This window comes from Monopterus albus, unplaced genomic scaffold (genome assembly GCF_001952655.1).
Source record: "Monopterus albus unplaced genomic scaffold, M_albus_1.0 scaffold178.1, whole genome shotgun sequence".
NCBI classification, from domain to species: domain Eukaryota; kingdom Metazoa; phylum Chordata; class Actinopteri; order Synbranchiformes; family Synbranchidae; genus Monopterus; species Monopterus albus.
The window spans coordinates 413956-429911 of NW_018128058.1; the positions used below are offsets into that span (position 1 = coordinate 413956).

General features: G+C 41.8%; 1 protein-coding gene across 2 annotated transcripts in view; it reads left to right on the top strand.

Annotated features, from left to right (window-relative positions):
* The window catches only part of sema3c (sema domain, immunoglobulin domain (Ig), short basic domain, secreted, (semaphorin) 3C), a 38252-nt gene that overhangs the window by 1437 nt on the left and 20859 nt on the right, over positions 1–15956 (top strand). The window contains exons 2-3 of one of the 2 annotated variants that reach the window (XM_020616787.1): positions 1068–1233; positions 4374–4531. In XM_020616787.1, coding sequence (XP_020472443.1) covers positions 4405–4531 — 127 coding nt within the window. In that variant the 5' untranslated portion in view covers positions 1068–1233; positions 4374–4404. Of the gene's footprint in view, positions 1–1051; positions 1234–4373; positions 4532–15956 lie in introns of those variants that run through there. The other variant, XM_020616788.1, reaches the window with a different exon arrangement.

The following is a 15956-nucleotide window of genomic DNA, read 5'->3' on the forward strand; positions in this document are numbered from 1 at the left end:
AAGCTCTAATTTCACCTCAGAGCCGGAGCACTAAAGTGTAAAATTCTTCCCGTCCTGGCTCGGACTTATAGTGGAGTGACATGACACTGAGCTCAGGAGTAACACAAATGCATCCATTCATGAAAATGCAAACTGGGCATAATTTCAAACTTGCTAGAGTTTAGTATGGAAATGGGTTCAATCAAAGGCATGTTTCCAGTGGCAAACATGTGGTAATACACATACTGACTGGGAGCATTCATGTATCCAGCCAAGTCTTTCAAAACTCCCCTGGTTTGGACTTAGGTTGCAACTACAAATGTGGATTGGAATGAGTGTTTGTGTTTATACAGGCATGCTTCAGATATAGCTTTTTTACCTCATTTCAGCAAGAAGGAGGATGTTTGAACATACTAAATGGTGAAGGCGGTTTATGAAGGAAGGCACTGGCAGAAGAACAGAATTACCTTATTTTTTTTATTTTTTTTTTGCATGTTAGCTGTGTGGCTCTTGAAATGGCAACTACATGATTGTTAAGTCCACCACTTGAATCCAAAATGAAATATCTAGGCAAGAAAATCTTTCACTTCTAATCAGAGTTTAACCATTTTCAGTGTGAAACTCAAAATCTGAACTGTAATGTTGTTGCATGGTTTAATGTAGCCTAATTTAAAATGGCTACAGTAAACCCCTACAAGATGTTACATTAGTGTGAAACAACTGCCGACACTCAGTTAGAGGATTAAAATAGAAATGGATGGAAAATGGTCTGATTTCATGTGAAGGAAGGCCAATTAAATATTTTTAGAATGGTTACCTGATCATCCCTACATGAAAACTAGCCTCAGTCCTGCATGTATCTGACCTTTCCGGCTCAGATGTTCTGAGCCGTATGTGTTAAAGTGATCTGTTTGCTGTCTAGTTAACGGAGGGAGGGAAGCGGACGGTGGAAGGGAGGGAGGGGTGGGGAGGAGGGGGAGGACGGGGACTTCTGTGGAGAGTGTGTAATAGGACACCAGTCCTTTCTGTCTTTTCACTCTCCTCCCTCTCTCCTCTCATCTCTCCCGTGTTCTCTCTCTCTGTCTCAGTCAAGCCTGCCCTGTGAGCTCTTAGATGGAATAGCCGCACTTTCCCTGTCTGGTGCCACTGGAGGAAACTGGGAACAAGGTGTTTTAAGGGGATAAATAAGACCCAGGTCTGGTTTGGAACCTGGCTTCTTCAGCTGGGACCAGCACCAGAGGAGTACCCTGAAAGGTAAGTACCGAACCAATCTTGATCTTGTCTCTGTTGGAAGAGGGTTTGCCTGCTTTACTGTACTGTACTGTACCGTACCGAGGCAGGATGCAAAGGAGGTGGTGGGCTTGGGGCTAACAGGTGCAGAGTCCCACCAGTGAGAATTGGTGAGGATAGCTGAGGTAAACCCAGACTGTTGTAGAGGCTGCCAAACAATAAATTTCTCTTACTTTGCCTTCTAAATCACGGTCAGTGTTACATCAGACTGTTGTGTCAGGCTTCCCCTCACATGCTCTACTTTATATATAGTATAAATTCCTGAATGAGTCATGACTGTTGAAATCACTGTGGCATCCTGAAGCTAATTAAAAACTGTCATTCAGTGGTTTTTAATAGTTTTTTGGTTCATTGAACATTTGACACAACTTTATTACATTTAAAATGTTTCCAGTTTGCTTTAAGATTCAGCCGACCTTTTGCCTTTTACTATAAAAAGAACGTGTTTAATAATGAGAAGAGGATTGTACAGAATTACAGGGTTTGAGCGCTGTGATCAGAGGATTCACACTTTATTTAATCAGCTGGCTGGAAGTTTAGGCATTTGAAATACACAGTCTTACCCACGCCTGTCAGATGTGTGTGTGGGTGTGGGTCTATGTGTGTGTGAAGGAACGTGTGGCTGTAACCGAGCTGCTGACAACTGAATGACAGGGTGTGGTATGAACACACACTGTCCTGTTAGAGCCGGGACAGAGAGCAACTTGATTCTTGTTCACTAGACAAAGAACAATGCTACCAAAACACTAAATAATTCAAGCTATCAACTCTAAATTTAATGAAATCTCATAGCTGAATTGTATTTGTCTTTTAAGGTATTAACAGGAGCAGATGGGAGGCAAACAATCACAGACCGAGTCTGGAATATGGGGGGAAACCTACTTGCTTTCACAGCTATGTGGTTTTCGACTTTCATCAATATCAAGTTTTGAGCAGCAGCTCTGAAGTAACGAGATGGAAAATTCATCAGGCAATCGGCCAAGGAATGCACGATAAACATAATTATTGTTAAACCAAAGTGACTCAGGCTGACCTCCTTTTGTAGCGAGACATTTAAATGCCGTCACAGAGGTTCCTGGCACGCTATGTGCTGGAACTTTGAAGAGCTCAACTAAATTTAATTTGAGCATTTATTATTTTATTGCTCATGATAACAAACACTACTTTTTACCAGGAGACCTCTTAATCCGGACGAGCACTACAGTGGTGGTGAGCGCACTCGTGTCTTTAGTGAGATGTTTGTGAAACCAAGGAAGTGTCTAAACATGACCCCCTGGGATGTCATGAGATGCTCTGAACTAATTCCCTTGACGATGAGTTTAGCAGCTGTGAGAGCAACATTTCCATGCCAGAGCCTCTCCCAGGGGGATCAGCCCCTCTCCGGGCATGCAGGGAGGGCGGTAGCTGTGGATGTTTAACACTTTGAAGGTTCACATTTTTTCACACTTGGTGGTATCCCAATTCTAACATCAGACAAGAGAATCAAAATTAGGCAATAGTCTAAAACCTCACATTACTTTGCCATAAATCATCTTGTCAACTTATCAGGAGGTAAGTCTAGCACGGTCAATCACACTGAATATTTGCACATAAATGATGTGGCATCTTTATGGTCAACATTCAGAGACTTGAACAATTTGCAGGTTACCTGTAGTTTGCCTGTGAAGACTTGAGACTTCATTTGAAACCTCTCTATTTACCTCCACTGTACTGAGATAAAGGCAAAGACCTCAGCATGACTAGATACGACTACAGGCAAAACACAAAAGACTTTTGTATTTTGGGGAAACCAGTCTCTTGAAAAATGGGCTCAGAAGCTAGAGCAGGACACAGGCAAGGGCCTTGGGGCTATAGCTGCAGGAGGCTGTCCAAGCTAAAGGATGCTCTGGGGGAGGGTGTGTGATGCAGCAGGAGAGGGGCTGCAGTACAGCACCCGGCCCGGCTGGTTAAACCTCATGCTGTTTTCTTTCTTCCAAATGCAGCAAAAGAGGTCTTGTGCAGTTTTTTTCTTTGGTATCCTTATGCACATAGAGCTGCAGAATTTAATCTGTACTGTATATCTGTCATACTTCACTCCGTCACACACCCACATCTCATACCTTTTTTGTATACAACACTCCAAACTGAAAATTTTATAGCACTCATGCAGCTTTCTGATCTTTTGGCCATCAATTTTTCATTGCACATCTATAAGCTATGAGTGCAGGGAGCCACCCTCTCACAAAAGCTGTTTTTTTTTTTTTGAGTAAATGTAATTTTTATATTTACTGTAATGTGGTTTTGTACAACATAGGTAGAGTTGCAGGCATTTCAAGTGGTTTAAGCAGCCAAGTCTTTCTTAGCAGTGGAGTTTGCATTGCAGGAGTTTGCACCCTAAGGCAGTGCTATACCTGCATTTATCAATAATTGAGCTGCTCTTGTCCTGTTATGAAAAAGGAAAAAGAGGACGCTGAGGGGAGCGTTTCTCCAGCAGCTCTTTTGTGCACATTAAACTTATCCATATTTAAGATGGGTGCATCTGCAAAGATATAGTAAATGATAGTATTTCAACATGTAGTAAGGTTCTCCTAAATGTTCCCACTGTAGCATCATTTAGCATTTAGCCATTAGCACATTAAAAAATGAATGCTAACCATTAGATAGCTGAACAATAGTTCAACCAAATTTTACTCAGTTTTGCCCCAACATCTTCATGCAGCTTGCCATGGTTGGGGCGGCTGTGGCTCAGGGAGTAGAGTGGGTTGTCTCCTAACCAGGTGATTAGCGACTCGATTCCCGGCTTGTCCAGTCCACATGTCAAAGTGTCCATGAGGAAGACACTGAACCCCCAGTTACTCCCGGTGATGTCACCAGTGTGTGAGCGTTTGGGAGTGTGAATGGCCAAATAGAAGCACTCTAAGGGTCCTGCAATGCATAGAAAGCACTATACAAGTATAAGACCTTTTACCATTTAGTCTCTGCTTAGCTTTAGCAGAAGAGACAAAACCAGAAACACACTGAAGTTGATGCTAAGGATTTTGCCATGTTACACATGTTTTATGTTCGTAAATAAGGGATACATGTATTCAAAATCTTTGCTTTTTCCCTTCTAACACCCCCAACAGGCTGCGGTGACTGGTCCTAAGCAGTGCAGTCATGGGCAGGCCGGGGGGGTTGGCCAGGCCACCTCTGGCATTAGCCATCACACTGGCTCTCTTCCTCCTCTCCACTGGGGTCTTCAGCGTCCCACAGCCTCTGCCAAGAATCGTCCTTTCCTTCGAAGGTAAGAAGAAATAACATGATATGATGAAATGAATGTAAACTCTCAATTTGGCCTCTGTCCACTTATATTAGTCTGCAGATGTAATGAGGTTGCACTGATGCCATGTTTTTAGCTGCCAAGTGTAAAAAAAAAAAAGGTTGACAATTAAGGCTGGCTAGGGGTTATGGAGTAGTATACAGCTTGCCTAGTCTTGGAAGGGCTGCTGTTTTAGATCAGATAATGTATGATTGTCTTAAACTATGTACATAATCACACACAATTAGGCCTTGAAGATCTGTCCTTGGACAATCCATTGTCCAGACACGCTCCTGTTGTGTGTCAGCAAAAAGTCAGGCCTCTGCAGGAAGTGTCAGAATAACCCTGGATTTGTTCCTTGTTCAACTTTAATTACACCACCCTGTGCTGCATGCCTTTGGGTATTATTGATGACTGTGGTTTTGATTCTGCTGCTTTATTTAATTCTTTGGCATAGTTTGATTTATGAATTTTGATGCTCTTTTGAAATGAGAGCATACTTTAGGGGTAAACAGGTTGAGTGTGTGTTCGTAGTTGTGTGTGTGTGTGTGTGTGTGTGTGTGTGTGTGTGTGTGTGTGTGTGTGTGTGTGTGTGTGTGTGTGTGTGCATTCTTGCATGAGTCAGAGTGGATGAGCTGGACGACCACTCATACTCCTGCTTTGTGAGTGGTGCAAAACCCTTTTTGCAGTGGCTGCATAGTGTGCACGTGCTGAATGAGATGTTTGATCACCTTTCACTACCTCTCACTGTGGATTAGGCAGCACAGAGCAGCTGGGGCTGTCCGTCAGTAAGGGTTCTGCATTCAGATAGTTAGTGAAGCTTACAGCCTGAGGTAATAGCAGGTGTAGCTAAGTGTTTTCTTCTTTTGCTAGAGCATGACAGAATTTGCTTTACTTGTGCCATACTTTCCAAATTTGGTCTCATTCTTTACTTATGTCTTTCACTGCCACTGCTTCTCTGTTATTCTTTCCTTTTTGTGCTTTCAGGTTTTTCTGATTATTGTTCTATTCCTAATATCTGAACCATCATGGTCCAGACAGTTTCTGCTCTGCACTTTGTGTGAGTAGTTAAGTATGACAGCTCAGGGTGGAATAAAGCCAGAACTAGTGACTAAATACAAAAACAAACATGTAGTCACACTGTTCACTCATTCCTCAGTGTTTCAAAATAACTGGTTTAAAAAGGAAAAGGTGACCATGCTGAAAATGAGCCGGTCCCTATAATCCCTGGTCTCTATTTCCTGTCTGAGTGTGGATTAGATGTGATTTGTGTTACTTACTGTAAGTGTTTCACCTCAATGAGGACCATAAATGCAGAGTTTGATTGCAGTGTGCAGCTTTCCTTTAACAGGCTCTGGGTTTTATTCTTAATGAGTGTTTATATGTCAAGATGTGTATGTTTGGTCTTGTTTTTCTATACTTGTGAAGCCTGAAATCCTACTTACTTGAGTTACTATCTTCGCAGGGACCAGAAGATTGGTCCCCACAACGAAGCTTGTTGAATTTTACGAAAACGATGGGGTGTAAGGTGAGAGCAAGTGTATGCTGTGGTTAAGTGTTAGGGTAAGGGTTAAGGTTAGGCAAGTAGCAGTTCTGGTTAAGGTTAGAGTAAGTCTCCTGGAAATGATTTTAAGTTTATGTAGGATCCTGGTAAGTGACAAAAACAAGGGTGTGTGTGTGTTTTATTGTACTGTAATTACCCTAAGATACATTTAGGTGAATTTATGAGTAAAGAGCAGCTGCCTTCAAGTTGTGAATTAGGATCTTTATTCAAAGCTAAACAGTCAAGTTCAGGTGTTAAGCTACACTCCAGCTTTGATTTAGATGAGACTTAAGAGAGTTTGGGCTCCATCCAGTCAGAAAGTTAAAGTATCATAGCAGAAGGTTGGAGGGGTGGTGTTCCACAGGGGAAGCAGGCGCAGGTGGTTTGGCACCTGCTGGGTGGCCCAGAGGTTAGACCCGGAGTCTGGATTCCCCTGCTCCCAGATGTGAAAACCTGATAATCATTATGAGCTGGAAGTAACTAAACCAAGAAAATAAACTAGTGCATGGCATGCATGGGATGTGCATAGATCAGGACGCTCCCCTGTTTCCTTCTCATACTGAAATCCAATCCAGGGGTAAGGCAGGTTCATGGGACTCCCAGCGTAGCCTCAAATCCTGCTGTCTCTGACATTCCCTTCTCTCTCTGCTTACGCTTGTATTTTGGAGACGAATGCAGCCAGACCAAAACCCCATAATAAACAGTGATATGCATGTAACCCAAACTGTAAACTCTCAAGCATTGACTTTCTCTTCTGTGCCTGAGACACAAAACACACTTGACATTAGTATTTGATGCCCTGGGATGACAATGTGTTTGCTTTACTCACACTATACACCCGGGAGCATGACCCAGAGCATTTTTTTTATATCTAATCTATTTTTCTGTATTTCATCCATGTAACCACAATGACTATGAATTAGGATCTGAGTGCTTCAGAAGTGTGGGTGACCTATGGTTCAGTACCGTGCCTAAACACCTCCTGTGTAGACATGCACAAAGCATTAAAGCTGCTGTACTGCTAAAGTGCTGCACCTTCTTTGTGGACATGGTAAACCAGGGCTTGACACCTACATCAATCTTTAGGAGCACTTGTCCAACTAAGTGAAACAATGTAGTTACACAGACAAAAATGTAGGAGCACAATTTTTTTTTTAAGTAACATAAAAATTGCTGTCTTGGTGTTTAACAAGGACAAATGTAGGAGAACATGAACATTCATGAATTGAGGGGGTCTGAACCAAATTTGTTAGAGGGCGGAGCCAAACGTGAGGGAGACGACGGCCATATAGCCACATTCAAGACACCAGACACTTTTCCCAGAACCTGTTGGGACATAGTTGTTCATTACACTTTAACAGAGGTAGGCAAACATACCAGACATCCACCATGTGCAAAACCAACCACTTTGTCACCAGTACTTCAAAACACTTCTAATAAAGCACAAATCTCACATACACATGGTTTGTCTCTGTGTATTTTAGTATCTTCTTCTCTCTGTTCTGGTGCGCCAAGCAGGAACAGGCAGGAGATGGGGCTATAGGTCGCACAGAACCAGGATTGATCATCGTAACACAGCTACACCTAACAAACTTACTCTCTTACTCTTACGTGCATACAGTAACAAGCATAGGTGTTGCAATGCTTCACTTCAGCTGGATCCCTCTCTGCATCGAGGCCACTCAGCTGCTCTCCACTGTGTGTGGAGGAGTGGAGTCCCACCCTCGGTCAAACACCAGCAGACACAGAGGACGAGCATCATAAACACAACATATAAACACGAAAACCATATTTTAGGATCCACTAATCTTACTCACCGATCTCTTTGAATACTGATAAAATCCTCTCAGTCCTTAGAAACAGAGAACCCAAGTAACTCAGAGTCAGTTGCACTTGTGCACACAAATAAATCCCCCCTCACACACACACACACACACACACAATGACTTTTACTCACATTTACCAGTTTAATGCACGCACTGTCAAGCCTCCTAAACTGTAAACTGTGAGAAGAAACAAACTAATACTTGATACTCTTAGTGAAAAATGCTGCTTATTGGTTCTGCTACCGTATCAGAGGTTAGCCTTTCTGTTGCCAAAATGGCATTCCAGGAATGGTGAGAATAAATATTCAGCCTCATTAGCAGCTGTAGCAGTGGTCTATGTTTATGATCAGGATCATTTAACCTCATCAGGGTATTTACCTTGTTCAGACTAATCTCAGGTATTTAATATCAGCTTAGAAATACATATGGTCCATGAAAGTGAGCACGCCTGCACATGCTGCAGAGTTCTGTACACATATGTAAGGCCTGGTTGTGGCATGAGAGAGACTGATTAAGATGATGTCTGTAGTTTAATGAGCCTTCCCTCACACCAGCATGAGCCACATGGGCTTCGTTCACAGCCTGAACAAAACCAAGCGTCAGGGAGCTGATACACCAGATCCCTCCTCGTTTTTATCACGCCTCATTACCACCTCCACTCAGCCCCATTATTCATACAGGAATGATCCTGTTCATACACAGTAGGTGTACATCAGTCCGTTGATGATGTTTACCTACTGTTGAGAGTTTGTGCTTGTGTGTGTGTCAGTAAGTCTGAGAAAGAGTTTGTGTTTGCTCATAGTGCCTGGATGTGCATTCCTTGACATGATTGCATTTCAGTGGCAAACATTCTGCTGAATCATTGTTAAAACTATGTGGTTTTGCGGCTCACAGTTGAAATAAAATGTACAGGTTTTTGCCAAGTGGATACCTCAAATGCTTGAATCCCAAGGCAACCAGAACTATTTTAAATTTTCCATGAACCCGAAAAGCACAGTCCTTACTATGTTTTTTGAATATGCTGAAGAGATCTATTGAACCAAGGTGGTCTTAGCCATTATTACATCAACCGCTTGTAAGGTAATGTCTCAGACTTAAATTCAGTGAGTGGAAGAAAGGAGAATCTGATGCGCAGGATCTTCTTTAGCTCGAGGATTAACTTTTTATACTGTAGTGAATCATCTCTTTTTCTGTGCCCTTTGAAGGATTTTATGGAAATGTCTTTAAATGGGCTGTTAAATGCACAATCATGAAGTGATGCAGACTCCAGGCTTGAATGGGCAACAGTATGTCATAGTCTTTTTGGGTCAGCAAAAGGTCAAAGGTTTAAAGAGCAATGCTGACAAGTAACTATATGTCTCTGTCTCTGCCTTCATGGTTAATTCTTTGCTTCTGTAAGACCGCTTCCTGCTTCTGTTTTGCATTAGGCCCGCACGTTAGCTTCTTAACTTTCCGGTGTTAAACATAATAAAGCCTGTGAAGTAAAAATCGGTGATGCTCTGTGATTATGGTAAATTCTTGGCCGGGGAATGCATAGGCCTGTCAAAGCTGTTGACAGGGGCATACAGACACTTGATACAAATAGCTATAGGTTAGCAGTGCTTATGTGTGTGTTCTCTGAGCCTGAAAACTGATGTATATGTGGCATGAAGAGAGCTATTTCTCAATGTGTGTATGCATTTTTAAAGACTCTTGTCCTAAGATGTCCATCTAATTACCTGAGTTGCAGCATGGACAGGGTTAGCGAGTGCAGTGAGCTCCAGCTTCACATGTGAGATGTTTGACAGCTCCTCTGTCAGCCTGCCTGTCTTTATGTTTAACCATTCCTGCATCTGACCTTGCTCGCCCTGCTCAGTGTTTTATTATTCCTCCACCGCAGTATGTTGAAAGGTAATCAATGGTCATTGATGTAAACAAAGTATCTTTTTGTAAGGATAGCCAAAAGTCTACAGGACATCACTGGGTCAGGAGTTGGCATTTTAACAAATCAATGGCCAAGTCTCTTAGGTTTATTTAGGCAATTTTGTTTGTAGTGCTTCCTCTGCTGTGTAATGTATATTGTAGGTTATTTAATCAGTGGGTAACTACTCCCATGTTGGTGCATTTCCATTGGCTGAGCAGTGCTTAACATTGCAGAGATAAAGTAGGCTGCATATTCCTTTCAATGGAAAGGACATTTTCATTTTCAACCTTGAAGATGGCAGAAGAGAGCAGTCCCACCCGGTTTATCTTATTTCTGTTTCCTTTGGCTGCCCCCATTGACTACCAAACACATCACACACCAAGATTCCTCTGAGCCATATCTCTTGCAAGCTTTCCATTTCTACAAATACCCCCATGACAGTAAAACCACAGATTTACTGTGTGCTGGAGGGGAGTGTTAGCTAGAGGTTGCTGGTGTGGGCAGGTGATAGGTGAAAGGATAAAAAGGTGCTGTGGCTTATGGTAAGGGTTGGTCCTGTATGAAGGAGCAACTGTCGGTATGAAAGAGAAACCAGGTGCTAACTGGGGCACTGGGATCTAGCTGGCAGGTGGGGCAGCATGATGGACAGGTTGTCATCTCAAGTTTCGACTTCTACAGGGAATACTGTATTAGCCGACACCTTAGCAGGTCATCGATGCAGTGAAACCAACAGTTGACACTGGTGCTGGATAACATTACTCTACACAAACACACATACATAACCGAAGGTGAAAATACACTTGGGGCTCGTATGTCATATTAAGAAACGTCATCTGGTCTGGGAAGCCAGTGTGAGAGAAGGCATACACGAGAGCTCAGGCATCCTGTGGACCCATGTGATTCCCATTATGAATGCCTGGAAATAGATAATTGGTGACAGACAGCAACTGGGAAATTAACGTGATGCGGTAGATATAAAGCCTTTCCTCTCTGAACCAACTCTGGCTTCTGTTTATGACAAGTAGCTGCAGTACAGTACTGGGCTGAGTGCAGCTTGCCTGAGAATGTGGAGTATGTCTGTTGGACAGACAATCAGACGACTCTGTCGGTCACCACAGGACATCCTGGGTGGTCTGCAGAAACTGAAACGACGCCTTAACTTCCCTTCGGCCATACTGTATGTATATGAAACCAGTCATTATCGTATACCATCATACTCCATCCCCTAGGAGAATGGAGAGCAGTCCCATTCAAGCAGTTTTTCATCTGCAGAGGGGCCAATCAGTTGCCAGGATAAAGTCTTTTGCTGGTGCAGCATGTGTGCGCAGACCAGAGCTGTGTTAGGTAAGTGCAGCCATCCAGAACTGAACCCAAGAGCTCTTAGCATTGTCCAGACAATGAGCAATGGTATTTGGCATAAAGTTTGAAGTCAGGCCTCCGTGATGAAACCCACTCCATCTTGTGAAGAGAGATGAATTGCAAGGGGCGGTATAAGCCCCTGCTTCAATATTTATCGAGACGGGTGATGGGGGCCCTCCCACTGGCTGCCCTTGACAACCACAGAGCAGGTTCTCCTTAAACTAAATGCAGAGCAAGCCTCATTAGCATGGAGTTAATTTATTCATGCTGGCCTTTCAGGTAGAAAGCCAATTGATTAGGGCTGATTTGCATGGGAAACACTAAGGTTGGTTTGTAATTGGGACACTGTTGGACCCTTAAGTGTTTTAATTAGGTGCAGAGACGTTTTGGCTTGAGTTCAAACACTGGTGCTAATCAAAAAAAAAAAAGAAACCCAACACTCCAGACTCCCAGACAATGTGGTTAAAGCTGTTTATCCGTACTTCACAAGGGCTAAGCTAATGTTCTGACAAAATAATCTCATATTGTTGTTCCTTGCTGATTTTATCACCTTTGCCTGTAGACAAAACATCTCTGCACATGGATTTTGGTGACTCCTCATTTGGGGTATCTTATAAAATGCAGCTGTCTTAAAGTATTAACCTCTTCTCGGCCACCACATTTTCCCTTAGCAGTAAGCTATTACACTGCACTGTTTCCTTTTGTGTTCTGCCAACTCTTGGTATCTCCCATCAGTTTAGAAGAGGTACACCCAGTTCAGTACTGGTCCCAGCCAGTCTAAAATTGCAGTTGCCTCTCTCAAAGATCCCACATACTTTCCAGACACTGTGGATCTCCAATTTTTATGATGCTGCATTACAACAAACCACTCCTTGTACGGACATCCCAGTCTAGAACCATGGAAGCGTTTACTGCTCTTCGACTTAGTTATTTGATCAGGCAAACAATTCTGGAGGCCAAGTCTGTCACAAAGTTTTACAGTAAGTGGTTGAGAACCTGAGGAAAGATTCCTTGTGGTTCTTGTCTTTTCTCTTCTGGCTTTATAATCACAACCAAAAAAAGGCAGAGAAGGAGCTAAGCACTACAATCTCCTCTGCAGTTTAATTGCTGCCATGCAAACAGGGTCACAATGACAAGTCCTTTCCTGTTGCTCACATTTCTTGCTATTTTCACTTGGCTTTTCTCCACCGTCACATAAAAGAGGTTGTTCTCTTTTTTTTACTTTTTTTACTCTGTCGGACTCTGTAGCTTGTTATTACCACGGTGTCTGTGCCCATGAACAATCGATTCTCTTATGGTTTGCAGAACACTGAATTACCCGACACAGTGATCACAGTTTGAGGTTGCTTCAGATGTTGTTTTCTCTAGGGCTGTCAAGACAGCACAAAAAAAAAAAAAAAATAAAATCTGCTGTCATGAATCAAAGACTGTATTTGTTATTTGGGAATTAACTGACATGGCGTTCATGTATTTATCAGGCCACCATTTGTTGTTATTATTAATTAATCACTTAATATTTAAAATGTCAAAAGGGGTGAAAATAGTGAAAATGGCTGTTGCATTTGTTTTTATTCATCAGTTGTTCAAGACAAAATTATATTTACCAGTCAGTCTCAATTTTAACGCCAAAATAAAGGGCATATGAGCGTCTGCATTGCCTGGGAAGTGGTCAAAACTCCATCTGCAGAGAAAAGTCATGTGATACAGCTTACGGCTTTGGAACAAGTGAATTTTATGGTGACAGTATGTCAATATGAAAGAAAACAAAGGAAACCCGCAAACCCTGACTTCTGAGAGGATGAAAATTGAGAATATGTAACTTTCTTTAAAGGGGAAGACTACCAATTTTACAGGTAAAGATCTATAAAAATAGCAGTGTGATGTCTTCTGGGTCCTTGGAGGAAGCTCCCTGAGAAAATAATTCTGGATTATCTTGGACTGAGTTTGAGATTTCATAATTTTAAAACTAGATGTGAGATGTTTGAAGGCTGTGGGTATTTGCCAGGGAGGAAGGGGGTCTAATAGAAGATTCTACCAGATCACGTAGTGTTTTCCGACTGTGAGAAAAGTGAGAATCTTGGTCTCTGCTGCTTTTATTATGATCATTTTTTGTTTCATCCAAGTCCCCTGACTTTATGAAGCTACAACACAAAATTACTAAACAGCTGATGAATGAAATTGAATTGAAAATAGTAGGTGCTTTATTTTCTTTTGATCATCAAATCACTTAATCAACTAATCTTTTGAGCAAATCTGTTACAGCCTTACAGTCCATCCTCCAACATGGGACTTTGTTGTTATGCCACTACAGTTTCTTCTGCAGTAAAGAAAACGACCTGCTGTTTAATATTGAATGACTGCTGTTGTTTAGTGGCCCAACAAAAGGCCTTTGTGCTGCTTCCGCTTGACCACTTCACACAAATAACCTACATGAAAGAGAGAAAAAGTCTCCACTCTCAACCCTTGCCACTAACACCACAGTCCACCACATGTATCAGGGTGGATTGTCTCACCCCTGGTCAGCATTTCTACTAACAGGGCACTGTGAATTACAGCCCAATGTCAAAGGTATGACACAGGGGACCGGTGTGAGGTAAAGCCCACCTGCCCACATTCATAATAGAAAACTCACCAAATGTCAACTTTCTCTCTCTTTTTCAGTTTGAGCACAGCAGCGATAAAAACTCAAAACAGCACAGAATAAGATATTTTTTTCACTCACAATTCTGCAGCTTTTCCAATTAAGTGAATGGTCCCCCAACTTTGCACAAAATAATACCCCTAAGGCTACAGATCCCCCATTTTGAACAGAGTAGGACAGGCTTATTTTGCTATTGTTTTTATTATTTCTCTCAGCATAAACAGAATGCATAAGTCTGCACCCCAAAACCACAACAAGATGATTGACAGTGCCTGAGCAAAGATGTCCACACACCCTCTTTCCATGCTTTCCTCTTGGGGAACTGTGATCTCTGTGATAAGGAATTCATATAAACTCATGACTGTCTAACCACATGTGGTCCGGGGGATTTCTTCATCACAGACACAAAAACAAAACAGAAGTAAAATGTTCTGCTTCAGCTTTTGCTTTCAATTTTGAAAAATATTCATACGTGACATCTAATTTTGAAAAGGTTTTGCTAACAAAACAAAAAAAAGACAGTGAATTTGGACTCATCTGTATTAGCAGCCTCAGTTTACTAAGATCTCATACGAAGGTTATGAGCTGCATATATTGATTTACTTCAAAAAACCTTGACAATTGTTCAGGGCAGTTCTCTGTATTAGAGCAGGTGCACCATCTGTGAACTTTAGATTTTGGCTTACACTGCTGTAGCAAGTGCAAGTACGACTCGTATGTTTGTACGAGATTGAAAGCAGAGCAATGGGAAGATATGAGAGCCACTGGTATGTGGACTCCAGAGGGATTCTTTGTGACACCCTGCTGCTGTGTCTCATCTCCACACCGGGCTTAACCGGCCTTCCACATGAAAGTCTTTTATTTCCTACCACTGAGAAAACAATACAAAGTTCACTATAGTACATATTAAACTGTCACTTCACCCCACACCCCCTAAACCATTTCTCCCCCTTGTGGAATCTTCTATTATAGATGAATGCTGTCAGAAATGGTAGGCACACATCATGATGTCAGTCAGTTAATAGTATGTAAATGTTTAAAAGTCAGTGAGCCTCAGTTTTTCAGAGCACAAATTAAAAACAGACAGAAACTTGAGTCAGTAAACAATAGTATAAATCAATTAAACTTCATTCTTTAGTAAAAGGTCACTCTAAGTTTAAAGAAATTTAAAAACATAACTGCAATGACTAGAGTTTTATTAATTCACATGTCTATTAACAATGATTATTTATGGATTTGTTGGACATATTGTTAATTAATTATTAAATGTGTGTCCCCTATTATTTACTAAATGCTTTTTTCTGTAGTAACTATGACTCAGATAAGTTTACTTTACCTGGAAAACCCAGTGTAGCTGCTTTGCTTTTGGTAGTTTGAGACAATGTTTAACTTCATAATGGTTCCTTCTTCTCTCAAGTCATGTCATTTTCACGTTTCTTGTTTCTGCTGAGGTTTAACTCAGTGATTATTCATGTTTGTATGGGCTATAATGTATGACACTGCTCAGACAGCCCATTATAAACAGCTGCATGTTTAGTGACAGCTGCCACTGTTACACTTTAAAAAAGGCGAAATGATGTACAGTGTCATGATCTAAAAGGTTTTCCTGAATCTGGTCCATGAACTCATTTTGATCCAATGTAAAACTTGATTTATTTCCTCCCAGAATTTGGAGCTGTTAGTGAGTCTTTCACCTTTTGGTGTTTCATACTCAGGCAGAGCAAGGCGTGTAACATGTTTACCCTCTTCAGCATTAGGATAATATGGCCTTTGCACAGAGCTCACTGTGATGCTATCTGTGCAGCTTTGAAGTATGAGGCTGATGCACACTCTCTTTTATTAAACACACATCTGTTTGACTGGATGCCTTCACTTTTTATTTTGTTTCGGGCAATTCGGGTAAAAACAGAGTTGTATTTGTGTGCATGTTCTTTATTAAGCAGCAGATGATGCTCTCGCTTTGGATGATAGAACGTTCAAAAATACCCCGCTCTCACTTGAAAACATCCTCCATTTAAGGCAGTTTACCAAACATGTAGAGCGTGAAGAGCCGTGGGAAACTCGCCTGGGACTGAAGTGGTAAACGTGTCTTTATTTAAACACTCCAGGCTTTACGCGCCAAACAACAGCGTGTGATT